The 27,247-nt window shown below is 56.0% G+C and overlaps 1 protein-coding gene across 1 annotated transcript in view; it reads right to left on the minus strand.

The window, feature by feature from the left end:
* Positions 1–6,924: 6,924 nt before the first annotated feature.
* Positions 6,925–27,247, minus strand: part of LOC140681149 (histone-lysine N-methyltransferase SETD1A-like) — a 30,561-nt gene continuing 10,238 nt past the window's right edge. Inside the window, exons 5-21 of the mRNA XM_072920517.1 lie at positions 26,928–27,233; positions 25,026–25,129; positions 23,357–23,559; positions 21,783–21,936; positions 19,692–19,901; positions 17,655–17,795; positions 16,932–16,977; positions 15,601–15,704; positions 14,346–14,397; positions 13,810–13,880; positions 13,226–13,632; positions 12,924–13,168; positions 11,504–11,673; positions 11,323–11,433; positions 10,358–10,477; positions 9,248–9,385; positions 6,925–8,186 (exon numbers count right to left, since the gene is read on the minus strand). Coding sequence (XP_072776618.1) covers positions 8,013–8,186; positions 9,248–9,385; positions 10,358–10,477; positions 11,323–11,433; positions 11,504–11,673; positions 12,924–13,168; positions 13,226–13,632; positions 13,810–13,880; positions 14,346–14,397; positions 15,601–15,704; positions 16,932–16,977; positions 17,655–17,795; positions 19,692–19,901; positions 21,783–21,936; positions 23,357–23,559; positions 25,026–25,129; positions 26,928–27,233 — 2,756 coding nt within the window. The 3' untranslated portion in view covers positions 6,925–8,012. The remainder of the gene's footprint in view (positions 8,187–9,247; positions 9,386–10,357; positions 10,478–11,322; positions 11,434–11,503; positions 11,674–12,923; positions 13,169–13,225; positions 13,633–13,809; positions 13,881–14,345; positions 14,398–15,600; positions 15,705–16,931; positions 16,978–17,654; positions 17,796–19,691; positions 19,902–21,782; positions 21,937–23,356; positions 23,560–25,025; positions 25,130–26,927; positions 27,234–27,247) is intronic.

Consider the following 27,247-nt stretch of genomic DNA (forward strand, 5'->3'; position numbering starts at 1 on the left):
ATCCTTCGATGTTCAGATTTTTTGCAGTCAGCTGCCGGCTCAGGGCCACAGGACTCGGAGCGCAAACATCGGCTCTTTTCCCTGGGAAAGAAAACTCACCAGTCCAGGTTCCTGATGTCAGTTTGTAGGGCTCCCCTGGGACTGTCAGGGCAGCACAAGTATGAGGTGGGGGCAGCTCCTGTCTGGGACTTATCCTTCGATGTTCCGATTTTTTGCAGTCAGGTGCCGGCTCAGGGCCACAGGACTCGGAGCGCAAACATCGGCTCTTTTCCCTGGGAAAGAAAACTCACCAGTCCAGGTTCCTGATGTCATTTTATAGAGCTCTTTTTGGACTCTCAGGGCAGCACAAGTATGAGGTGGGGGCAGCTCCTGTCTGGGACTTATCCTTCGATGTTCCGATTTTTTGCGGTCAGCTGCCGGCTCAGGGCCACAGGATTCGGAGCGCAAACATCGGCTCTTTTCCCTGGGAAAGAAAACTCACCAGTCCAGGTTCCTGATGTCAGTTTGTAGGGCTCCCCTGGGACTGTCAGGGCAACACAAGTATGAGGTGGGGGCAGCTCCTGTCTGGGACTTATCCTTCGATGTTCGGATTTTTTGCGGTCAGCTGCCCGCTCAGGGCCACAGGACTCGGAGCGCAAACATCGGCTCTTTTCCCTGGGAAAAAAAACTCACCATTCCAGGTTCCTGATGTCAGTTTGTAGGGCTCCCCTGGGACTGTCAGGGTAGCACAAGTATGAGGTGGGGGCAGCTCCTGTCTGGGACTTATCCTTCGATGTTCGGATTTTTTGCGGTCAGCTGCCGGCTCAGGGCCACAGGACTCGGAGCGCAAACATCGGCTCTTTTCCCTGGGAAAGAAAACTCACCAGTCCAGGTTCCTGATGTCAGTTTGTAGGGCTCCCCTGGGACTGTCAGAGCAGCACAAGTATGAGGTGGGGGCAGATCCTGTCTGGGACTTATCCTTCGATGTTCGGATTTTTTGCGGTCAGCTGCCGGCTCAGGGCCACAGGACTCGGAGCGCAAACATCGGCTCTTTTCCCTGGGAAAGAAAACTCACCAGTCCAGGTTCCTGATGTCAGTTTGTAGGGCTCCCCTGGGACTGTCAGAGCAGCACAAGTATGAGGTGGGGGCAGCTCCTGTCTGGGACTTATCCTTCGATGTTCGGATTTTTTGCACTCAGTTGCCCGCTCAGGGCCACAGGACTCGGAGCGCAAACATCGGCTCTTTTCCCTGGGAAAGAAAACTCACCAGTCCAGGTTCCTGATGTCAGTTTGTAGAGCTCTTTTTGGACTCTCAGGGCAGCACAAGTATGAGGTGGGGGCAGCTCCTGTCTGGGACTTATCCTTCGATGTTCCGATTTTTTGCACTCAGCTGCCCGCTCAGGACCACAGGACTCGGAGCGCAAACATCGGCTCTTTTCCCTGGGAAAGAAAACTCACCAGTCCAGGTTCCTGATGTCAGTTTGTAGGGCACCCCTGGGACTGTCAGGGCAGCACAAGTATGAGGTGGGGGCAGCTCTTGTCTGGGACTTATCCTTCGATGTTCGGATTTTTTGCGGTCAGCTGCCCGCTCAGGGCCACAGGACTCGGAGCGCAAACATCGGCTCTTTTCCCTGGGAAAGAAAACTCACCAGTCCAGGTTCCTGATGTCAGTTTGTAGAGCTCTTTTTGGACTCTCAGGGCAGCACAAGTATGAGGTGGGGGCAGCTCCTGTCTGGGACTTATCCTTCGATGTTTGGATTTTTTGCGGTCAGCTGCCGGCTCAGGGCCACAGGATTCGGAGCGCAAACATCGGCTCTTTTCCCTGGGAAAGAAAACTCACCAGTCCAGGTTCCTGATGTCAGTTTGTAGGGCTCCCCTGGGACTGTCAGGGCAGCAGAAGTATGAGGTGGGGGCAGCTCCTGTCTAGGACTTATCCTTCGATGTTCCGATTTTTTGCGGTCAGCTGCCGGCTCAGGGCCACAGGACTCGGAGCGCAAACATCGGCTCTTTTCCCTGGGAAAGAAAACTCACCAGTCCAGGTTCCTGATGTCAGTTTGTAGGGCTCTTTTTGGACTCTCAGGGCAGCACAAGTAAGAGGTGGGGGCAGCTCCTGTCTGGGACTTATCCTTCGATGTTCGGATTTTTTGCGGTCAGCTGCCGGCTCAGGGCCACAGGACTCTGAGCGCAAACATCAGCTCTTTTCCCTGGGAAAAAAAACTCACCATTCCAGGTTCCTGATGTCAGTTTGTAGGGCTCCCCTGGGACTGTCAGGGTAGCACAAGTATGAGGTGGGGGCAGCTCCTGTCTGGGACTTATCCTTCGATGTTCGGATTTTTTGCGGTCAGCTGCCGGCTCAGGGCCACAGGACTCGGAGCGCAAACATCGGCTCTTTCCCTGGGAAAAAAAACTCACCATTCCAGGTTCCTGATATAAGTTTGTAGGGCTCCCCTGGGACTCTCAGGGTAGCACAAGTATGAGGTGGGGGCAGATCCTGTCTGGGACTTATCCTTCGATGTTCCGATTTTTTGCACTCAGCTGCCGGCTCAGGGCCACAGGACTCGGAGCGCAAACATCGGCTCTTTTCCCTGGGAAAAAAAACTCACCAGTCCAGGTTCCTGATGTCAGTTTGTAGGGCTCCCCTGGGACTGTCAGGGCAGCACAAGTATGAGGTGGGGGCAGCTCCTGTCTGGGACTTATCCTTCGATGTTCGGATTTTTTGCACTCAGCTGCCGGCTCAGAGCCACAGGACTTGGAGCGCAAACATCGGCTCTTTTCCCTGGGAAAAAAACCTCACCATTCCAGGTTCCTGATGTCAGTTTGTAGGGCTCCCCTGGGACTGTCAGGGCAGCACAAGTATGAGGTTGGGGCAGCTCCTGTCTGGGACTTATCCTTCGATGTTCGCATTTTTTGCGGTCAGCTGCCAGCTCAGGGCCACAGGACTCGGAGCCCAAACATCGGCTCTTTTCCCTGGGAAAGAAAACTCACCAGTCCAGGTTCCTGATGTCAGTTTGTAGGGCTCTTTTTGGACTCTCAGGGCAGCACAAGTATGGGATGGGGGAAGCTCCTGTCTGGGACTTATCCTTCGATGTTCGGATTTTTTGCGGTCAGCTGCCGGCTCAGGGCCACAGGAGTCGGAGCGCAAACATCGGCTCTTTTCCCTGGGAAAAAAAACTCACCAGTCCAGGTTCCTGATGTCAGTTTGTAGGGCTCCCCTGGGACTGTCAGGGTAGCACAAGTATGAGGTGGGGGCAGATCCTGTCTGGGACTTATCCTTCGATGTTCGGATTTTTTGCACTCAGCTGCCCGCTCAGGGCCACAGGACTCGGAGCGCAAACATCGGCTCTTTTCCCTGGGAAAGAAAACTCACCAGTCCAGGTTCCTGATGTCAGTTTGTAGAGCTCTTTTTGGACTCTCAGGGCAGCAGAAGTATGAGGTGGGGGCAGCTCCTGTCTGGGACTTATCCTTCGATGTTCGGATTTTTTGCACTCAGCTGCAGGCTCAGGGCCACAGGACTCGGAGCGCAAACATTGGCTCTTTTCCCTGGGAAAGAAAACTCACCAGTCCAGGTTCCTGATGTCAGTTTGTAGGGCTCCCCTGGGACTGTCAGGGCAGCACAAATTTGTTCTCTTGGCCCAGTGGCCCTGATCGGGCAGCTGATTGCAAAAAATCCAAACATCGAATGATTTTTATTTTTTTTTCATTTTTTTTTTAGGCCAAAAGAAATCATACGTTCTAAACAGGAACTTCCTCAAAATCAAGCGTTTCAGTAAACCAAAAAAACTGTAACATATTTTAAATAAGTATTAAAAGGCCAGAAAATGTAAAACAATTCGGCAACCCACAACTGTCTAGAACTATCTACAATAAACCTTCTTTTAAAAAACCCAACAAATACCCCCTACTACCTCAGCAATGTATCACCAGCAACACCAAACGAGTCAAAATACTTCAACTCCCATTTAAAAAATGCTCTATAAACTGAAACACTACAAGTCATCTACAAAATACACTCACCCTTCAACAACCTCCTCTAACCTATACACGAATCTAAAATAAATAAGAATTAACTATAAACTATCATACCTTAAATAACTCCACCATTAAACACTACTGTACCAAACTTATTAAAACTCCAATACAAACTAAAAGCAAAAACCACAAAATAACACACTACTGTTAACATTGCCAATGTATTTTTCCTCCATTCCTCTAACAACTAAATACAAACCTCAATTTACCTTCACTTGAAAAACATACAACACACCTACATACAACTACCCCAAAAATAAAAACAGTCCTACCATCTAGCATAGATTCATCCAAATGAAACTTAAAAAGTCAAACTCAAAATCTTCTGTAATAATCCAACAACATTCGATGAAAAACATAACAAAAATATTTTTAAAAATCATCCAAATTCTTCTAAAATACTATTACACCACAAAAAAAAAAGCAGCAAAATCAAAAAGCATACTGAAAAATCCAGTTCCTAAAAATAAAATAACAAAAGAAACATCAAATTCCCACCAATTTCATCAAAAAAAGTCAGAATGGCTCCATGAGCCATCAAAAAAAAAAAAAAACCACAACCTAAAAGAAAATGCCAAACCACCTCAAACACAAACAATAAAACACAGCCCCTCTTACCATGGTATTATTTTAATATTATGATTAAAATACATATTCTATACAAAAATGTCCTCTACCCCGCCATCAATTCCACATAAAGCAAATAAATTAACTCTTATCATACAGGACATCCATATCAAAAATCTCAATCACCCTAAAACCTTCCAAATAATTACAAATTAACCCCAAAATAAGAACGTTAATCTCTAACAAAAGAAACCCAAAAACAAACAACACAAACTAAAAATACACCATCACAGAACCAACTACCAGCAAAAAAACCCCCACACTACACTCTTTTCACTAGCAGCTGTTAGTGAGACACATCACAAAAATGAAACAAAAATAAAAAACAGCCCACAGAAACCAAAACACATATAGAAAACAAATCACAAAACCCACTAGAAAAAGTCCAACCAGCTTACTAAACTTGAAACCACACAACAGACCCTGAAAGCTACTAAAAATGAAAACCATACCTCTACACTAACTCCAAGAGTAACCAGTAGTCTGCTAAGTTAACTTTAAAAACCAAAGTAATAAACGATATTAAAAAATCTAAACCACTAGACAATAAAAAGATAAGTACCCAAATAAAAAACTACCTAAAAAAATCCACAATATAAATACACAAGTTCCTAAAATAGCCCACTAATAAAAAGCAACCAACAAAAACATCAAACTAAAACAAAAACCCAAATAAATAAACTTAAATTAGCAGCGAAAAAAATTATTCCTAACTCAATAAATCCATAATGCCTCAAACCATCAAAATACAAATAGTAGCTGGAAATAAGCACATCACCAAAAGATAAATGTAACCATAAACAATAACTCCCAAATTACCGGTAACAATAAAACATTCATGACAATTAAACAAACCAAATGAATAAAACCTCTGTAATCGAATAAACAAGAAGGCAATTATCAAATAAAAAAAACCAAACTTACTAATTAACTTAATTAATTAACTTAAACCCACCAAAACAAACACTACATTCTCACTTCAACGAGGGCAAAGAAATGTGGGCTCCCCTTCAATTGCATCCCCCAGAAGAGCAGAAAAGAAGGGGTTTGCCTCAAATGAGGGCAACAGGGAGAATTTTACCTCAATCCAAACCCTTAAAGGAGGGACAACAGGGCAGCCCCCTCATTTCAACCTCAGGATGGTGAAATTCAAAAGGGAAAGGAGAAAATTCCCCACTACAAAGGCACATCGGCTCACCTGTTTGGCTGCTGCTTCTCGGCACGAAGGTTTGTCCCTCGGCTCCTCCTTTGAGCAAAGCTCCACGAATCCAAATGATCCCCAAAATCCTTTCCGAAGCGCCCATCGTCCCTCCATGAGACAGCCCCGGGAGCCCCCCAAAAACTCCTCTTCTCCAGCAGCTCCGTGCAAAAGTGATGTGAGGAAAAACTCCCTCTAAATCAGCCCCCGGAGGAGCCGCCCCCTCCTCATCATCCTCACAGCTCTCACCTGTGAGCCTTCATCATCCTCACAGCTCTCACCTGTGAGCCCTCATCATCCTCACAGCTCACACCTGTGAGCCCTCATCATCCTCACAGCTCTCACCTGTGAGCCTTCATCATCCTCACAGCTCACACCTGTGAGCCTTCATCATCCTGACAGCTCACACCTGTGAGCCTTCATTATCCTCACAGCTCACACCTGTGAGCCCTCATCATCCTCACAGCTCACACCTGTGAGCCTTCATCATCCTTACAGCTCACACCTGGGGCTGCTCTGAGCCTTCATCATCCTCACAGCTCACACCTGGGGCTGCTCTGAGCCCTCCTCATCCTCACAGCTCACACCCCAAAACCCCTCAGAGCCCCCCAAAATCCTTCACACATCTCCCAGAGTCCCACAGGCCGACCCCAAAACCCCTCAGAGCCCCCCAAAATCCTTCACACATGTCCCAGAGTTCCACAGGCCGACCCCAAAACCCCCTAAATCCCCCAAAATCCCTCACACATGTCCCAGAGTCCCACAGGCTGACCCCAAAACCCCCAAAACCCCTCAGAGCCCCCCAAAATCCTTCACACATGTCCCAGAGTTCCACAGGCCGACCCCAAAACCCCCTAAATCCCCCAAAATCCCTCACACATGTCCCAGAGTCCCACAGGCTGACCCCAAAACCCCCAAAACCCCTCAGAGCCCCCCAAAATCCTTCACAAATCCCCACAAGTCCCACAGGACAACCCCAAAACCCCCTAAATCCCCCAAAATCCCTCACACGTGTCCCAGAGTCCCACAGGCCAACCCCAAAACCCCCAAAACCCCCCAGAGCCCCCCAAAAAACGGAGACGGAGGCGGTGCCAAAGCTCAGTGGCCCTTTATAAAAAGGGGGGGCTCGGGGGCCCCCCCATATCCACATATGTACAGGGGGGAGGGGCATGTACAGGTATTTACACCCCCCGGGGGTATTTACAGAGTGGGGGGAGGGGCGGGGGGGGGAGGGGCAGACCCCCCCTCCCCCACATCCCCCCCCACCCCAGACACGCCCCCAGTTTCTACAAGAAACAGCCAAAAAAAAGGGAGAAAAAAGCCTTTTTTGGGAGGGGGGAGGGGCGCGGTGACGTCGCGATGATGTCACGGCGACGTCGCGATGATGTCACGGCGATGTCGCGGTGATGTCACGGTGATGTCATCGTGGTGGGGGAGGGGCGGCAGTGCCGCGGCGGCCAAAGGTCGACTCTCGGCTCCCTCCGGTCGGTGGTGGCTCCCGGTGGCCAAACGCTGATCCCGGTGGCCAAAACCCAACGGTGGTGCCCAAAACCCAACGGCGGTGGCCAAAACCCAACTGTGGTGGCCAAAACCCAACTGTGGTGGCCAAACGTCAACCACGGCAACCAAAGGTCAATGGTGGCAGCCAAACCCCAACGGTGGTGGCCAAAAGCCAACGGCGGTGGCCAAACCCCAACTATGGCAGCCAAAAGCCAACGGCGGTGGCCAAACGTCAACCACAGCGGCCGAAGGTCAATGGTGGCAGCCAAACCCCAACCATGGCGGCCAAAATCCAACAGTGGTGACCAAAGGTCAACGGTGGCGGCCAAAATCCAACGGTGGTTGCCAAACCCCAACCATGGTGGCCGAAAGTCAATGGTGGCAGCCAAACCCCAACCATGGTGGCCAAAACCCAACCATGGTGGCCAAAACCCAACGCTGGTGGCCAAACCCCAACCATGGTGGCCAAAACCCAACGGTGGCAGCCAAACCCCAACCCTGGTGGCCAAACCCCAACCACGTTGGCCAAAACCCAACCATGGTGGCCAAAACCCAACGGTGGCAGCCAAACCCCAACCACGTTGGCCAAAACCCAACCGCGGCCGCGCCGCGTCACCCTCGGCCCCCGAGCCGCGGCCGCGCCGCCGTTCCCGCCGCGGGCCCCGCCCGGCGCCGGCGCGTCAGTTGAGGGTGCCGCGGCAGCTCTCGGTGCGGCACAGGCACGGGATCTTGGTGTCCTCGATGGGGAACTTGTAGTCGTAGGTGATCTCCTCGTTGACGCCGATCGGCTGCTTCGAGTAGATGACGATCTTCTTCTGCGCCTCGATGGTGATCACCTTGGCGTAGCAGTTGGGCTGGGGGGCACCGGGGGTCAGCGGACCCACAAGTACCGGGGGGTCGGTGGTACCCCCAAGCACCGGGGTCAGCGGGACCCCCAAGCACCGGGGTCAGCGGGACCCACAAGTACCGGGGTGAGGGGACCCCCAAGTACCGGGGTCAGTGGGACCCACAGCGACCCCCAGGGCATGAGGGGTCAGGGGGACCCACAGAGCACCGTGGGTCAGCAGGACCCCCAAGCCCTGGGGACCAGCGGGACCCCCAGAGACCCCCAAGCCCTGGGGCCCACCAGGACCCCCCGAGCCCCACAAGCACCAGGGGTCAGTGGGACCCCCAAGCCCTGGGGACCCCCAGCGCCCCCCGAGCCCCCCAAGCCCTGGGGACCACCAGGACCCCCCAAGCCCCCCAAGCCCTGGGGACCATCAGACCCCCAGAGCCTCCCAAGCCCTGGGGACCACCAGGACCCCCTGAGCCCCCCAAGCACTAAAGGGGTCAGTGGGACCCCCAGAGCCCCCCAAGTCCTGGGGACCCCCAAGCCCCCCGGCCCCCCAAGTCCTGGGGACCATCAGACCCCCCGAGCCCCCCAAGTCCTGGGGACCATCAGACCCCCAGAGCCCCCCAAGCCCTGGGGACCACCAGGACCCCCAAGCCCCCCAAGCCCTGGGGACCACCAGGACCCCCAGAGCCCCCCAAGCACCAGGGGTCAGTGGGACCCCCAAGCCCTGGGGACCAGCAGGACCCCCCGCGCCCCCCAAGTCCTGGGGACCATCAGACCCCCAGAGCCTCCCAAGCCCTGGGGACCACCAGGACCCCCCGCGCCCCCCAAGCACTAAAGGGGTCAGTGGGACCCCCAGAGCCCCCCAAGCACCAGGGGTCAGTGGGACCCCCAAGCCCTGGGGACCACCAGGACCCCCAAGCCCTGGGGACCACCAGGACCCCCCGCGCCCCCCAAGTCCTGGGGACCATCAGACCCCCAGAGCCTCCCAAGCCCTGGGGACCACCAGGACCCCCTGAGCCCCCCGAGCCCCCCAGGACCCCCCGCGCCCCCCGGCCCCCCGGCCCCCCACCCCGCGCTCACCGTGCAGCAGTGGTTGATGAAGCGCGCCAGGTTGCCGCACTTGGTGGCGTCGATGATGGTGTCGTGGTCCACGCGGAACAGGTAACTGCTGCCGATGCCCTCCTGCGCGTAGCGCTTCTCACGCATGTCGGCCACCACCTGCGCCCGCCCCGCGTCACCGAGGCCACCCCGGGTCACCCGGGGTCAGCCAAGGCCACCCGGGGTCACCCGATGTCACCCGAGGTCACCCGGGGTCACCCGGGGTCACCCGATGTCACCCGAGGTCACCCAAGGCCAACCAAATCCACCCAGAGGTCACCCAGAGGCCACCCGAGATCACCCAGAGGCCACCCGAGGCCACCCAGAGGTCACCCAGAGGTCACCCAAGGCCACCCAAGGACACCCAGAGGTCACCCAGAGGTCACCCAGAGGCCACCCAGAGGCCACCCAAGGCCACCCAAAGCCACCCAGAGGTCACCCGGGGTCACCCGAGGCCAACCAAGGCCACCCAGAGGCCACCTGGGGTCACCCAGAGGTCACCCAGAGACCACCCAGAGGCCAACCAAGGTCACCAGAGGCCACCCAAGGCCACCTGAGATCAGCCAAGGACACCCGGGGTCACCCAGAGGCCACCCAAGGTCACCAGAGGTCACCCAAGGCCACCCAGAGGTCACCCAGAGGTCACCCAAGGACACCCAGAGGTCACCCAGAGGTCACCCAAGGACACCCAAGGACACCCAAAGCCACCCAGAGGTCACCCAGAGGCCACCCAGAGGTCACCCAGAGGCCACCCAAGGCCACCCAAGGACACCCAGAGGTCACCCAAGGACACCCAGAGGTCACCCAGACGCCACCCAAGGTCACCCGAGGAAACCCAGAGGCCACCTAAGGACACCCAAGGACACCCAGAGGCCACCCAAGGCCACCCAAGGACACCCAAGGACACCCAGAGGCCACCCAAAGCCCCAGGGACACCATGGGGACACCGTGGGGACAGCGATGGCCCTGGGGACACCTGAGGGGGTCTGGGGACACCTTGGGGACACCGAGGGGACACTGATGGCCCCGGGGACACTGAGGGGACACCGATGACACCTTGGGGACACCGTGGGGACACGATGGGACACGCACCTGGCGGATGTTCTGGCCCACGTACTCGATGACCATCTCGTCGGCCGCGATGGGCTCCATGGCGAACAGACCCCACTCGTGGATGCGGCTGCGGCCGAAGCGGAGACGCTTCTTCCGGAACTGGGGGGACAATGGGGGACAAAGGGGTAGCACCGGGGACACGGGGACACGGGGGGGACACAGGGACAGGGGGGGACAGGGGGTGGCACCGGGGACACGGGGATGGGGACGGGAGGACAAAGGGACACAGGGGTGGCACACGGGGACACGGGGGTGGCACATGGGGACAAAGGGACACGGGGGGGACACGGGGGTCACAGGGACATGGGGGGGACACGGGGGGACACGGGGGGACACGGGGGTGGCACAGGGGGACACGGGGATGTGATGATGGCACAGCGGACACAGGGACATGGGGGGTCACAGGGACACGGGGGACATGGGGATGGCACGGGGGGACAAAGGGACATGGGGGGGTCACAGGGATGGCATGGGGTTCACAGGGACATGGGGGGTCACAGGGACACGGGGGGACATGGGGATGGCACGGGGGGACAAAGGGACATGGGGGGACATGGGGATGGCACGGGGGGACAAAGGGACATGGGGGGACATGGGGATGGCACGGGGGGACAAAGGGACATGGGGGGGTCACAGGGATGGCATGGGGTTCACAGGGACATGGGGGGTCACAGGGACATGGGGGGTCACAGGGACATGGGGGGTCACAGGGACATGGGGGGGACACGGGGGTGGCACAGGGGGACACAGGGATGGCATGGGGGGACATGGGGGGGACATGGGGATGGCACGGGGGGACACGGGGATGGCACAGGGGGACACGGGGACATGAGGGGAACACGAGGACGGCACACGGGGACACGTCACCAGTGCCGGGGACACGCAGTGACACCGGTGTGACCGCAGTGACACCGAATGACCCCGGAGCCACCATCGGGACCCACCTTGAGCTGGTTGAGCTTGAGCAGGTCGCTGTCCGGCAGCGCGGCCGCGCCGATGGCGCTGAGCAGCCGCCGCTGCTCCGAGCGGCGCTCCGACAGGACGCGGTTGGGGCCCTGCGGGCGGTGACAGCGTGGGGACACCGCGGGGACATCGGGGACACCGTGGGGACGTCACGGGGCTCACCTGTGCGTCGGGCGCGTCGGGGTCGGGGCGCGGCGCGGGGCAGGGCCGCAGGTAGCGCGCCTTCTCGCGCCGGCTGATGGGGTAGTAGCCCTCGCTGCGGGCGCTGCCCGTCCGGTGCTCGCGGCTCTCCGGCCACCGGCGCCGGCGCCGCGGGCTGCCCGCGCGCGTCAGTGAGCGCGTCAAGGGACAACGGGACAGCCATGGCACCCTTGGGGCCCCAGAGCCCGTCACTGTGTCCTTAATGCCACCCTTGGGTCCCCAGAGCCCGTCCATGTGTCCCCGATGGCACCCTTGGGGCCCCAGAGCCACCCTTGGGTCCCCAGTGCCACCCTTGTGTCCTCAACAACCATCCAAATGTCCCCAATGCCCATCCCTGTGTCCCCAATGCCCATCCCTGTGTCCCCAGAGCCCGTCACTGTGTCCTTAATGCCACCCTTGGGTCCCCAGAGCCCGTCCCTGTGTCCCTGATGGCACCCTTGGGTCCCCAGGGCCCATTCCAATGCCCCAACACCCGTCCCAAAGTCCCCAACGCCCATCCCAATGTCCCCAACGCCAATTCCAATGTCCCCAACATCCATCCCAATGTCCCCAACGCCCATTCCAATGTCCCCAACACCCATTCAATGTCTCCAGTGCCCATTCCAGTGTCCCCAACACCCGTCCCAGTGTCCCCAACGCCCATTCCAATGTCCCCAACGCCCATTCCAATGTCCCCAACGCCCATCTTGGTGTCCCCAGTGCCACCTTGTGTCCCCAATGCCCATTTTGGTGTCCCCAATGCCCATTTTTGTGTCCCCAACACCCATCCAATGTCCCCAACACCCATTTAATGTCCCCAACACCCATTTTTGTGTCCCCAGCACCCAATCCAGTGTCCCCAACACCCATCCCAATGTCCCCAACACCCATCCCAACGTCCCCAACACCCATTCCAGTGTCCCCAACACCCATCCCAATGTCCCCAACACCCGTCCCAATGTCCCCAACGCCCATCTTGGTGTCCCCAGTGCCACCCTTGTGTCCCCAACACCCATTTTTGTGTCCCCAGCACCCAATCCAGTGTCCCCAACACCCATCCAATGTCCCCAGCACCCAATCCAGTGTCCCCAACACCCATTCAATGTCCCCAACATCCATCCCAACGTCCCCAGCACCCAATCCAGTGTCCCCAACGCCCATCCAATGTCCCCAACACCCAATCCAGTGTCCCCAACGCCCATCCCAGTGTCCCCAACACCCATCTTGGTGTCCCCAATGCCACCCTTGTGTCCCCAACACCCATTCCAATGTCCCCAACGCCCAATCCAGTGTCCCCAACGCCCATCCCAATGTCCCCAACACCCATCCAATGTCCCCAACACCAATTTTTGTGTCCCCAACACCCACTCCAGTGTCCCCACCCGCAGCCCCGTCAGGATATCGGTGTGGGGCACCCAGTGGGTGTCGTTGAGCCAATGGGCGGCGCCGTCCTGCTGCAGCAGCCGCTCGTAGGTGACCCGCAGGAACCGCGCGTCCTCGGCGTCCAGCCCGGTGCTCCAGATGTCGTACAGGATCGTCATCTGCTCGAACTCGCTGCGCGGCGCGAACGCCACCGGTGCCACCGGCCCGGTGCCACCGCGGGGCCGCAGCCACCGCCGCGCGCCGCCCTCGCTGCTGTCGCTGTCGCTGTCGCTGTCACTCGATGATGATGATGATGATGATGACGGCGGCGGCGGTCGGTGCCGTTTGCGCCGCGGCGGAACCGCCGACGGAACCGCCGCGTCGCTGTCGGTGCCGCCGACCGGCGGCAGCTCCGCCACCACCTCCTCGGGCGCCTCCAGCACCTCCTCCAGGCACGGCGCGTGCCCGGCGGGCGCGGCCGGCGGCGTTTTGGCGTAGTTGTGCTCCAGCAGCACCGGCGGCGCGTCGGTGTCGGTGTCATCGAGGGCGATGGCCGCCAACACCGCCAAATCGCCGCCAACGCCGCGCTGGGGGCTCCTGCGGGGGGCGCTGTGCGCGCCGCGGGACAGCTCCAGCAGCGAGGAGGCCCCGAGGTGCTCGGCGGCGGCGCGGGGCGGGCGCCGGGGCGGGGGGCGCCGCGCCGGACCCCCGTCGGTGGCGTTGGTGTTGGTGGAGGTTTCGGCGCAGCTCTTCACCAGCGACGCGTGATCGGCCGGGAGGTTCGCCACCAACCGCGGCGGCGGCGCCGGGGGGCGGGCGGGGGGCTCGCGGCGGCGGGGGAGGGGCGTGGGGGGTTTGGGGGGGCTCGGGGGGCTCGGGGGGCTCGGGGGGGGCGGTTGTGGGGGGGCGGGGGGCGGCTCTTCGGCCTTGCGGCGTTTTTTGGGGGGCGGCAGCAGCGGGATGGGCGAGGAGGGGCGTGGTGGTGGTGGGGGAGGGGCTGCGGGAGAGAAAGGGGGGGGTCAGAGGGGGGACCCCGAAATTTGGGATATTCACCCCAAAATTTGGGAGATCCACCCCAATATTTGGGAGATTCACCTCAAAATTTGGGAGATTCACACGAAAATTTGGGAGATTCACCCCGAAATTTGAAAGATTCACCCCTAATTTTGGGAGATTCACCCCGAATTTTGGGAGATTCACCCTGAATTTTGGGAGATTCACACGAAAATTTGGGAGATTCACCCCGAAATTTGGGAGATTAAACCCGAATTTTGGGAGATCCACCCCGAAATTTGGGAGATCCACCCCGAAATTGGGAGATTCACCCCAAAATTTGGGATATTAAACCCGGAATTTGGGAGATCGACCCCGAAATTTGGGATATCCACCCCAAATTTGGGATACCCACCTCGAATTTTGGGATATTCCCCCCGAATTTTGGGGAAATTGGGGCGGCACTTACCCGGTTTGGGGGAGGGCGGCCGCGGCGGCTCCGGCGGCTCTTCGGCCTCGTCCTCGGAGGATGATGATGAAGATGATGATGATGAGGATGATGAGGATGAGGAGGGTGAGGACGAAGGCCGCGGGGAGGAGGAGCTGCTGTCCCCTCCCCCCTCGAACGGCGACAATTTGGAGGAGCCTTCGGCCTCTTCCTCCTCCTCCTCCTCCTCCTCCTCCTCTTCTTCCTCTTCTTCCTCCTCTTCCTCCTCCTCTGCAGTGACAACAGTGGGGTCACCCCCCTGCGCCCCCCACAGTGACCCCAAACCCCCCAAAAATGTCCCAAATCCCCCCAAAAATGTCCCCAACACCCCCAAAATATCCCCAAATATCCCCAAAATATCCCCAAAACGTCCCCCAAATGTCCCCAAATATTCCCAAAATGCCCCAAAATGCCCCCAAATATCCCCAAAACGTCCCCAAATCCCAAAATCTCCCCAAACCCCCCAAAAATGTCCCCAACCCCCCCAAAATATCCCCAAAACGTCCCCCAAAGTCCCCAAATTCCCCCAAATGTCCCCAAATGACTCGAAATGACCCAAAATGACCCAAAATGTCCCCAAATGTCCCCAAACCCCTCACCCGGGCCCGGCTGGGGGGGTCCCCTCGATGTCTCCAACCCCCAAATGTCCCCAAATGTCCCCAAATGTCCCAAATGTCCCCAATGTCCCCAATGTCCCCAAATGTCCCAAATCCCCCCAAAATGTCCCCAAATCCCCCCAAAATGTCCCCGAATGGCCCAAATGACCCGAAATGTCCCAAAATGTCCCAAAATCCCCGAAAATGTCCCCAAACCTTCACCCGGGCTGGGCCGGGGGGGTCCCCGGGGGGGTGGGGGGGGCCCCTCCCCCTTCCTCCTCCTCCTCCTCCTCCTCCTCCTCTGCGCTTCGGCCTCGTCCTCCTCCTCCTCCTCCTCCTCCTCTTCCTCCTTTGGGGGTCAGGGGGGGTCAGGGGGGCCCCAAAATCGGGGGGGGGTACCCAAAATTCGGGGGGGGGCCCCAAAATCCGGGGGGGGGGTCCCCCAAAATCGGGGCAGGGTCCCCAAAATCCGGGGGGGGGGGGTCCCCAAAACCCATCCCCAAAACACGGGGGGGGGTTCCCAAAATTCGGGGGGGGTCCCCAAAATCCGGGGGGGGTCCCCAAAATCCGGGGGGGGTCCCCAAATTCGGGGGGGGGGCCCAAAATTCGGGGGGGGTCCCCAAAATTCGGGGGGGTCCCACCTTGGCCGAGGAGGACTCTTCGGACGCCTCTTCCCCTTCGCTGTCCAACCGGAACAGTTTCCGGCGCTTTCCGGGACCCTCTGCGGCGCGCGGCGGCTCCTTCTCTGCTTTGGGGCAAATTCGGGGGTTTTTGGGGTTTTTTGGGTTTTTTTAGGGGGAGTTTTGGGGATTTTTTGCGGTTTTTTTGGGGATTTTTTGTGGGTTTTTTGGGGTTTTTTGCGGATTTTTTGCGGGTTTTTTCAGGGGGTTTTTGGGTTTTTAGGAGGATTTTTTTGGAGGATTTTTTGGGGTTTCTTGGAGGATTTTTAGGGGTTTTTTTGGGGTTTTTTAGGGGGATTTTTTCTTGGTTTTTTAGAGGATTTTTAGGGGTTTCTTTGAAGGATTTTTAGGGGTTTTTAGGGATTTTTTTTCTTGGTTTTTTAGGGGATTTTTAGGGGTTTCTTTGAAGGATTTTTAGGGGTTTTTAGGGATTTTTTTTCTTGGTTTTTTAGGGGATTTTTAGGGGTTTCTTTGAAGGATTTTTAGGGTTTTTTTGGAGTTTTTTAGGGATTTTTTTCCTTCGTTTTTTAGGGTTTTTTTTGGGTACTTTTTGGGTATTTAGGGTTTTTTTTTGGGGGGATTTTCTGGGGGGTTTCTTGGGGGTTTTCTGGGGGTTATTAGTGGGTTTTGGGGTGTTTTGGGGGTGTTTTTGGGGGGGTTTGGGGTTTTTGGGATTTTTAGGGGGTATCTAAAGGGGTTTTTGGGGTTTTTTTAGCAGTTTTTTGGGGATTTCAGGGGATTTTTGGAGCTTTTTTGTGGTTTTTGGGGTTTTTTTGGGTGGTTTTTAGGAGGATTTTTCGGGGTTTCTTGGAGGATTTTTAGGGTTTTTTTGGAATTTTTTTCTTGGTTTTTTAGGGTATTTTTGGGGTACTTTTTGGCTATTTATGGGGTTTTTTTGGTTTTTTTTTTTGTGGTGTGGTTTCTTGGGGGTTTTCTGGGGTTTATTAGCGGGTTTTGGGGTGTTTTTTGGGGTGTTTTTGAGGGGGATTGGGGTTTTGGGGATTTTTAGGGGGTATCTATAGGGGTTTTTGGGGTTTTTAGGGTGTTTTTTGGAGGGGGTTGGGGTTTTTAGGGGGTATCTAAAGGGGTTTTGGGGGTTTTTTAGGGGTTTTTGGGGTTTTTAGGGGGTATCTAAAGGGGGTTTTGGGGTGTTTTTGGGGGGGTTGGGGTTTTTGGGGTTTTTAGGGGGTATCTAAACGGATTTTTGGGGTTTTTTAGCGGTTTTTTGGGGGTTTTGGGGAGGGGTCTCACCATCCTCATCCTCCTCGGGGGGGGTGGGGGGTCGGGGGCGCTTCTCCTCCCCCCCTCGTTCAGCTCCGACGGCTCTTTCCGCTTCACCTGCGGGAAACGGGGGAAAATGGGGAAAACGGGAAAAAAATGAAAAAAGGGAGAAAAAAGAACCCCGAAACCCCCCAGACCCTCCCCAAAAAGGGACACCCAGCACCCCAAATCCCCCCCAGGACCCCCAAATCCCCCCCAAACCCCCCCAGGACCCCCCAAAATCCCCCCCAGACCCCCAGATCCCCCTCAAACCCCCCAAAATCCCCTCCAAGACCCCCAAATGTCCCCAAAATCCCCCCCAAATCCCCCCGGGACCCCCCAATTCTCCCCAGATCTCCCCCAGGACCCCCCAAAATCCCCTCCAAGACCCCCAGATCCCCCCCAAACCCCCCCAGGACCCCCCGAATCCCCCCCAAATCCCCTCCAAGACCCCCAAATCCCCCCCAAACCCCCCCGGACTCCCCAAAATCCCCTCCAAGACCCATAAATCCCCCCCAAACCCACCCAGGACCCCCCAAAATCCCCTCCAGGGTCCCCCAAACCTCCCCAGGACCCCCCAAAATCCTCTCCAAGACCCCCAGATCCCCCCCAAACCCCCCCAAACACCCCCAGGACCTCCCAAAATCACCTCCAAAATCCCCAAATCCCCCCCAAAATCCCCTCCAAGACCCCCAAATCCCCCCCAAACCCCCTCAAACCCCCCCAAAGCCCCCCAGGACCCCCCAAACGGGCACCTTGAAGGAGGGCAGCCGCAGGGCGCCCCGCAGCCCCGCGCCCCCTCCCCGGGCCCAGTCCACGAGGGAGAGGGAGAGGAGGGCGGGGGGCGGCTCCTTCGGCCTCGGCGCCTCCTCACGGCCCCGGCCCGACTGGAAGGGCTGGGGGAGAAAATTGGGGGGTCAGGGAGGCAAAATTGGGGGGTCAGGGGGGCAAAATTGGGGTCAGGGGGGCAAAAATTGGGGTCAGGGGGGCAACAGCGGGGTCAGGGGGGCAAAATGGGGGGGTCAGGGGGGTAAAATCGGGGGGAAAATGGGGGGGTTGGGGGAAAAACGGGGGGTTTGGGGGGAAAATGGGGGGTTTGGGTCAGATTTTGGGTCAGGTTCAGGGGCTGGTTTTAAAGCAGGTTTTGGGCTGGTTTTTGGTCAGATTTTAAAGCAGATTTTGGGCTGGTTTTGGTCAGATTTTGGGCTGGTTTTTGGTCAGATTTTAAAGCAGATTTTGGGCTGGTTTTGGTCAGATTTTGGGCTGGTTCCGCAGCAGATTTTAGGGCAGTTTTGGTCAGATTTTGGGTCAGATTTTGGGTCAGGTTCCAAAGCAGATTTTAGGGCAGTTTTGGTCAGATTTTGGTCAGATTTTGGTCAGATTTGGGTCAGATTTTTGGGTCAGATTTTGCTCAGATTTTGGGCTGGTTTTGGTCAGATTTTGGGTCAGATTTTGGGCTGGTTTTGCTCAGATTTTAAAGCAGATTTTGGGTCATATTTGCCCAGATTTGGGTCAGAGTTTGTGCCCACCTTGAGCTGCTCCTCCTTGCGCTCCCACCACGCGTCGAAGATTTGGGTCAGATTTGGGTCAGATTTGGGTCAGATTTTGGGCTGATTTTGCCCAGATTTTGCCCAGATTTGGCTCAGATTTTTCCCCACCTTGAGCTGCTCCTCCTTGCGCTCCCACCACGCGTCGAAGATTTGGGTCAGATTTGGGTCAGATTTTGGTCAGACTTTGGGCTGATTTTGCTCAGATTTTGCTCAGATTTTGGGCTGATTTTGGGCTGATTTTGGGCTGATTTTGCCCAGATTTTGGGCTGATTTTGGGTCATATTTGCCCAGATTTGGCTCAGCTTTGTGCCCACCTTGAGCTGCTCCTCCTTGCGCTCCCACCACGCGTCGAAGATTTGGGTCAGATTTTGCTCAGATTTGGGTCAGATTTTGGGCTGGTTTTGCTCAGATTTTAAAGCAGATTTTGGGTTGATTTTGCCCAGATTCGGGTCAGATTTTGTGCCCACCTTGAGCTGTTCCTCCTTGCGCTCCCACCACGCGTTGAAGGTATTGCTCAGATTTTGGGTCAGATTTAGGTCAGATTTTGCTCAGATTTGGGTCAGATTTTGGGCTGATTTTGCCCAGATTTGGGTCAGATTTGGGTGAGATTTTTGCCCACCTTGAGCTGCTCCTCCTTGCGCTCCCACCACGCGTCGAAGATTTGGGTCAGATTTGGGTCAGATTTTGGTCAGACTTTGGGCTGGTTTTGCTCAGATTTTGGGCTGATTTTGCCCAGATTTTGCCCCGATTTGGGTCAGATTTTGTGCCCCACCTTGAGCTGCTCCTCCTTGCGCTCCCACCACGCGTCGAAGGTATTGCTCAGATTTTGGGTCAGATTTTGCTCAGATTTTGCTCAGATTTTAAAGCAGATTTTGGGCTGATTTTGCCCAGATTTGGGTCAGATTTGGATCAGATTTTGCCCAGATTTTGGGCTGATTTTGCCCCGATTCGGGTCAGATTTGGGTCAGACTTTGGGCTGATTTTGCTCAGATTTTGGGTCAGATTTGGGTCAGATTTTGGGCTGATTTTGCCCAGATTTGGGTCAGATTTGGGTGAGATTTTTGCCCACCTTGAGCTGCTCCTCCTTGCGCTCCCACCACGCGTCGAAGATTTGGGTCAGATTTGGGTCAGATTTTGGTCAGACTTTGGGCTGATTTTGCTCAGATTTTGGGCTGATTTTGCTCAGATTTTGCTCAGATTTTGGGTCATATTTGCCCAGATTTGGGTGAGATTTTTGCCCACCTTGAGCTGCTCCTCCTTGCGCTCCCACCACGCGTCGAAGGCGCGGAAGGCCACGTTCTCCACCATTTTCCGGTTGAGGTCGCGCTGCATCGTGGCCTTCATCTCCTGCACCAGCGCCGCCAGGACCCCCTCCACGGGCCCGGGGGGCTCGGGGGGCGCGGGGGGCGCCGGGGGGTCCGTCCCCGGGGGTCTCTCCTCGGCCGTGGGGGGCTCGAAGGGCGGGGGAGGGGGCGGGAAGCGGGGGGGCGGGGGAGGGGCGAAGTGGGGCGGTGGGGGAGGGGCGAAGGGGGCGCCCCCCCCCCCCCCCCCCCCCCCCCAAAGGCGGATTTGGGGGCGCGGAGGCGGCTCAGCAGCGGGAGGGGGGTGGGGACCCCCCCCCAGCGCCCCCCCGGACGCCCCAAAAGCTCCAACAGCGCCGGGGGCGACCCCCCGAAATCGGGGAGGGGGCGCGGGGGGGGAGGGGGGAGGGGCACGGCCATGAGGGGCTGGGGGGGGGGAGGGGGCGGGAAGGACGGGGGAGGGGGAGGGGGCTCCGGGAAGGGGGAGGGCGGCAGTGGGGGAGGGGCGTGGGGGGCATCGCTGTTGTCGTCGGAGGAGATTTCCATGTCCTCCCCCGAGGAGGTCTGAAAATGGGGGGAAAAATGGGGTGAAATGGGGCTGGGGGCACCCCCAGATGGGAGGTTACCCCAAAAACAGACCAAATTACCCCAAAAAAACCCAAAAAACAGCCCAAATAACCCAAAAAACAGACCAAATTACCCCAAAAAACACAAAAAACCACCCAAATTAACCCAAACCAGACCAAATCACCCCAAAAAACTCCAAAAAATGGCCCAAATCACCCCAAAAATGGCCCAAATCACCCCGAAAACAGCCCGAATAACCCCAAAAACCCACAAAAACCAGCAAAAAACTACACAAACCACCCCAAAAATAACCCGAATCACCCCAAAATGGGCAAAATCACCCCAAAAGCGGCCCAAATCACCCCAAAAACCCGCAAAAAACCACCCGAATCACCCCAGAAACAGCCCAAATCACACTAAAATGGACCAAATCACCCCAAAATCGGCTACATTGACCTGAAAACGGCCCGAATGACCCCCAAAACCCCCGAATCCTCCCCCCAAGTCTCCCCAAAGCCCCCCAAATCCCCCCAAATTCTCCCAAAACCCCCTCAAATCCCCCCAAAATTTCCCCAAACCCCCCCCAAACCCCCCAAACCCCCACAAGCCTCCCCAAATCCCCCCCAAAATCCCCCCAAATTTCCCCAAAAATCCCCCAAAACCCCCCGAATCCTCCCCCAAGCCTCCCCCAAGCCTCTCCAAGCCCCCTCAAATCCTTCAGAACCCCCCAAATCACCCCCAAATCCCCCCCAAAACCTCCCCAAACCCCCTCAAATCCCCCCAAAATTTCCCCAAACCCCCTCAAATACCCCCGAAATTTCCCCAATCCCCCCCAAATTTCCCCAAAACCCCCCAAAACCCCCCGAATCCTCCCCAAAACCCCCCAAATCCCCCCAAAATCCCCCCAAATTTCCCCAAATCCCCCCCAAATCTCCCCCCAACCCCCCCAAACCCCCCCCAATCCCCCCCCCCCCCACTCACCCTCTCCTGCCCGTTGGGTCGGGGGCTCGGGGGGGCTCCTCCCTCCCCTCCCCCACCCCGGGGGGGCTCCGGGGGCTCTTCGGGGACCCCCCCGGGCCCCTCCTGGGGGGGTTCCCCGGGCCCCTCCCCCTCCCCACCGGCGGGGGGGGGGGCTGGGCGGGGTGCGGGGGGGTTTGGGGGGGGTGGGGGTGGGGGGGCCTTCCTCCCCCTCCCCCGCCCCTCCCCCACCCTCCTCCTCCTCCTCGTGGGGGGCGGGGGCGGGGAAGAAGTGGGAGCGCTGCTCCTTCAGCAGCGCCTCGATGCGCGAGTCCAGGCTGGGGTGGGGGGCGAAGGGGACACTCTCGGGGGTCCCCTCGGGGGCCGGGGACCCCCCCCGGGCGGGGGCGGGGCAGGGGGAGCCCCCCCGGGGGGAGGGGAAGAAGGGGGAGGGCGGGGGAGGGGAAGAAGGGGGAGGCAGGGAGGGGGTGGGGGGAGGGGGGGGGAAGGGCAGGAAGGAGCCCCCCGAGGGGGGAGGGGGTGGGGGAGGGGGTGGGGGTGGGGGAGGGGCGCGGCGGGAGGGGAAGGAGCCCCCCGGGACTCCCCCACCCCCCTCCGGGGGGCGGCGGGGGGAGGGGAAGGGGTCCGGGGGGAAGGGGAGCCTGGAAGGGGAGAGGGGGAGGGGCGGTCAGAGAGACCCCAAAATTGGGGAAATCGACCCCAAAATTGGGGAAATCAACCTCATAAATTGGGGAAACTCCCCACCGAAAATTGGGGAAATTCCCCCCAAAAATTGGGGAAATCCACACCCAAAAATTGGGGAAATCCCACCAAAAATTGGGCAAATCAACCCCAAAAATTGGGGAAATAAACCTCATAAATTGGGGAAATCGACCCCAAAATTGGGGACATCAACCCCAAAAATTGGGGAAATCCACCCAAAAATTGGGGAAATTCTGCCAAAAATTGGGGAAACTCCACCCCAAAAATTCGGGGAAATCCCACCCCAGAAATTGGGGAAATTCCACCCCAAAAACTGGGGAATCCCACCCCAAAAATTGGGAAATCAATCCCAAAAATTGGGGAACCCCACCCCAGAAATTGGGGAATTCCACACCCAAAAATTGGGGAAATCCACACCAAAAAATTGGGGAAATCCACCCCAAAAATTGGGGAAATTCCCCCCAAAAAATTGAGGAAATTCCCCCCAAAAAACTGGGGAAATCCACACCGAAAATTGGGGAAATCAACCTCATAAATTGGGGAAATCTACCCCAAAAAATTGGGAAAATTCCCCCAAAAATTGGGGAAAATCCCACCCCAAAAAATCAGGGAAATTTAAAAAAAAAATTGGGCAAATCCCATAAAAAATTGAGAAAATTCTCAAAAAACTGGAGAAATCCCTCCAAAGTGGGGGAAATCCCCCAAAAAATAGGGAAAATCCCATAAAAATTGAGGAAATCCCCCAAAAATTCTGTGCAATTCCATACAAAGATTGAGGAAATTCCAAAAAATTTGGGCAAATCCCACGGAAAGGGGAAACCCCCAAAAATCAGGATAATTCCCCCAAAACATCAGGGAGAACCCACCCTAAAAATCGGGGAAAAAGCCCCCCAAAAGATCGGGGAAATCCCACCAAAAATTGGGGAAATCCCTCAAAAAAATCGGGGAAATCCCCAAAAAATCCCAAATCTCCCCCAAAAGATCCAAAATCCCCCCCAAAATCCCAAACCCCCCCAAAATCCCAAATCCCCCCAAACCCCAAACCCCCCAAATTCCCCCCAATTCCCCCCCAACTCTCCCCCAATTCCCCCCAATTCCCCCAAAATCCCCCCAAATCCCCCCAAAATCCCCCAAATCCCCCCAAAATCCCCCAAATCCCCCCAACCCCCCCAAAATAGCCCCAATTCCCCCCAAAAATCCCCCAAATCTCCCCAATAATCCCCAAAATCCCCCAAACCCCCCCCAAAGTAGCCCCAATTCCCCCCAAAAATCCCCCAAATCCCCCCAATAATCCCCCAAACCCCCCCAAAATCCCAAAAATCCCCAAAATCCCCCAAAAGACCCCAAAATCCGCCTCACCTGCTGCCGTAGGGGGAGGGGCTCCCGTCGGCGAAGGCCCCGAAGGGGGGTGGCGGTGGGGGAGGGGCGAAGGGCCCGAAGCCCCCCCCGGCCCCTCCCCCACCCCCGTCCTGGGGGGTCGCGCTGCCCCCCGGGGGTGGGGGAGGGGCGAAGGGACCCTCGGCCGAGGGGCGGCGCCGGGGGGGGTCGGCCGGGGGGGGCGGCTGGGGGGGGGACCCCAAAATTAATTACCAAAATTAACCAAAATCAACCCAAAATCACATCAGGCACCCCGAAATTAATTACCAAAATTAACCAAAATTACTCAAAATTACCCAAAAATCGCATCGGGCACCCCAAAATTAACCAAAATCACCCCAAAATTACCCAAAATCACTCCAAAATCACATCCAGGAACCCAAAATCAACCAAAATCACCCCAAAAATACCCCCAGGGACCCCAAAATAACCCCAAAAACAACCCAGGCACCTCAAAATTACCCAAAATCAACCCAAAAATCGCATCAGGCACCCCGAAATTAACCAAAATCACCCCAAAATCTCCCCAAAAATCACATCAGCACCCCGAAAGTAACCAAAATCACCCCAAAATTACCAAAATCACCCAAAATTACCCCAAAAATCGCATCAGGCACCCCAAAATTAACCAAAATCACCCCAAAATTAACCAAAATCACCCCAAAATCACGTCAGGCACCCCAAAATTACCCCAAATCACCCCAAAATAAACCAAAATCACTCCAAAATCACATCAGGCACCCCGAAATTAACCAAAATCACCCCAAAATTAACCAAAATCACCCCAAAATCACATCAGGCACCCCGAAATTAATTACCAAAATTAACCACAATTAACCAAAATCACCCCAAAATCACATCAGGCACCCCAAAACTACCCAAAATGACCCAGAATCACCCCAAAACCAGCCCAGAACCAGCCCAGAATTACCCAGAATCACTCCAAAATCATATCAAGCACCCCAAAATTTCCTCAAAATCCCCCCCAGGAACCCCAAAAACAACCAAACCCCCCCGAAACCTCCCCAATTTCCCCCTAAATCCCCCCAAACCGCCCCAAATCCCCCTAAATCCCCTTCAATTCTCCCCAAATCCCCCCAGAACCCCCCAATTCCCCCCAATTTACCCCCAAATCCCCCCAAATTCCCCCCCAAAATCCCCCCCAGACCCCCCCAATTTCCCCCTAAATCCCGTCCATATCCCCCCCAAATCCCCCCCCAATTTCCCCCAGACCCCCCAAAATCGCCTCCAGACTCCCCCAAACCCCCCCAATGTCCCCAAATCCTCCCCAATTCTCCCCCAATTCTCCCCAAATCCTCCCCAAACCCCCCTAAATCCCCCCCAAACCCCCCGAAACCCCCCCAGACCCCCCGAAATCCCCCCAATTCTCCCCCAAAGCCCTCCAGCCCCCCGAAATCTCACCGTGTCCCCCGGGTCCCCCCGTGCCCCCCCAACCCCCCTATTCCCCCCAGCCCCCCGAAACCCCCCCTGCACTCTCACCGTGTCCCCCCAAACCCCCCCAAACCCCCAAAACCCCCAAACCCCCCTAGCCCCCCAAATCCCCCCCCCTCACCGTGTCCCCCCAGCCCCCCAGCCCCCCGAAACCCCCCAAAATCGCCCCAAACCCCCCGAATTTCCCCCAAAATCTCACCGTGTCGGGGCTCTCTGCGCTGTTTTTGCCGCCGCCCGTGGGGACGGTCTGGGGGGTGTAGGAGCCGCTGACGATCAGTTCATAGAGTTTCATCCTCTGCTGCCCTGCGACACCCCAAAACCCAAATCAGACCCAAAATATCCCAAATCAGACCCCAAAATATCCCAAAAACCCAAATCAGACCCCAAAATATCCGAAAAACCCAAATCAGAGCCCAAAATATCCCAAAACAGAGCCCAAAATATCCCAAAAACCCAAATCAGAGCCCAAAATATCCCAAATCAGAGCCCAAAATATCCCAAAAACCCAAATCAGACCCCAAAATATCCCAAATCAGACCCCAAAATATCCCAAATCAGAGCCAAAATATCCCAAAATATCCGAGTTTGGGCCCAAAAATATCCCAAAAACCCAAATCAGAGCCCAAAATATCCCAAATCAGACCCCAAAATATCCCAAAAACCCAAATCAGACCCCAAAATATCCCAAATCAGACCCCAAAATATCCCAAAAACCCCAAATCAGAGCCCAAAATATCCCAAATCAGAGCCCAAAATATCCCAAATCAGAGCCCAAAATATCCCAAAAACCCAAATCAGAGCCCAAAATATCCCAAATCAGAGCCCAAAATATCCCAAAAACCCAAATCAGACCCAAAACCAGCACGTGGGACCCCAAAATATCCCAAAATAACGGGGTCAGACCCCAAAATATCCCAAAATATCACATCAGACCCCAAAACCAGCACGTGGGACCCCAAAAACAGCACATTGCACCCAAAAATGTCCCAAAACAGCACGTGGGACCCCAAAAACAGCACGTGGGACCCCAAAATATCCCAAAACAGCACGTGGGACCCCAAAAAACACCACATCAGACCCAAAACCACCACATCAGACCCAAAAATATCCCAAAATACCAGATCGGACCCAAAAATATCCCAAAACAGCACATCGGACCAAAAAACCCCCATAAATCCCCCATAAACCCCCATAAATCCTCTGTAAACCTCCATAAATCCCCTATAAGTCCCCTATAAACCTCATAAATTCCCTATAAATCCCTTATAAACCACATAAATCCCCTTTAAACCCCATATAAACCCCATAAATCCCCTATAAACCCCAATAAATCCCGTTTAAACCCCCCAAAACCCCAATAAACACCCACCCCTGACGTCGAGCTGGGCGTGGATGGCGGTGCCCATGACACAGACACCCCATAAACCCCTATAAACCCCCATAAATCCCCTATAAATCCCTTTTAAACCCCCATAAACCCCCATAAATCCCCTATAAACCCCATAAATCCCCTATAAACCCCATAAATCCCCTATAAACCCCCATAAATCCCCATAAATCCCCTATAAACCCCCCAAAACCCCTTTAAACCCCCATAAATCCTGTTTAAACCCCATAAATCCCTATAAACCCCCCAAAACCCCAATAAACACCCACCCCTGACATCGAGCTGGGCGTGGATGGCGGTGCCCATGACACAGACACCCCATAAATCCCCTATAAACCCCCATAAATCCCTTATAAACCCCTATAAACCCCATAAGTCCCCCCAAAACCCCCTAAATTCCCCCAAAAACGCACCCCTGACATCCAGCTGGGCATGGATGGCGGTGCCCATGACACAAACACCTCATAAACCCCCATAAATCCCCTATAAACCCCCAAAACCCTATAAACCCCAATAAACACCCACCCCTGACATCAAGCTGGGCGTGGATGGCCGTGCCCATGACACAAACACCCCTTAAATCTCCTATAAACCCCATATAAACCCCCATAAATCCCTTATAAACCCCATAAATTCCCCATAAATCCCCTATAAACCCCCATAAATCCCACATAAACCCCATAAATCCCCTATAAATCCCCTATAAACACCCACCCCTGACGTCGAGCTGTGCGTGGATGGCCGTGCCCATGACGGTGGCGTTGTGCAGGTGCCGGACGGTGTCGCGGGCGCCGCGGGAGGAGCCGAAGGTGACCCGGGCCAGCCCGAGGTGCTTTCGGGTTTTGGGGTGCAGCAGCACCTCCACCTCCTCCACCTCCCCGAACTTGCGGCACATCTCCCGCAGGAACCCCTCGCGGATGTTGTCGTTGAGCCGCGCGAAGGTCACCTCCTTCAGGGGCACCTGCCCCACGTAGAACTCGTCCAGCTGTGACCCAAAAACCCCAAAAAATACCCCAAAAAATACCCCAAATCAA

This window comes from Taeniopygia guttata, chromosome 32 (genome assembly GCF_048771995.1).
Source record: "Taeniopygia guttata chromosome 32, bTaeGut7.mat, whole genome shotgun sequence".
Classification (NCBI taxonomy): Eukaryota; Metazoa; Chordata; class Aves; order Passeriformes; family Estrildidae; genus Taeniopygia; species Taeniopygia guttata.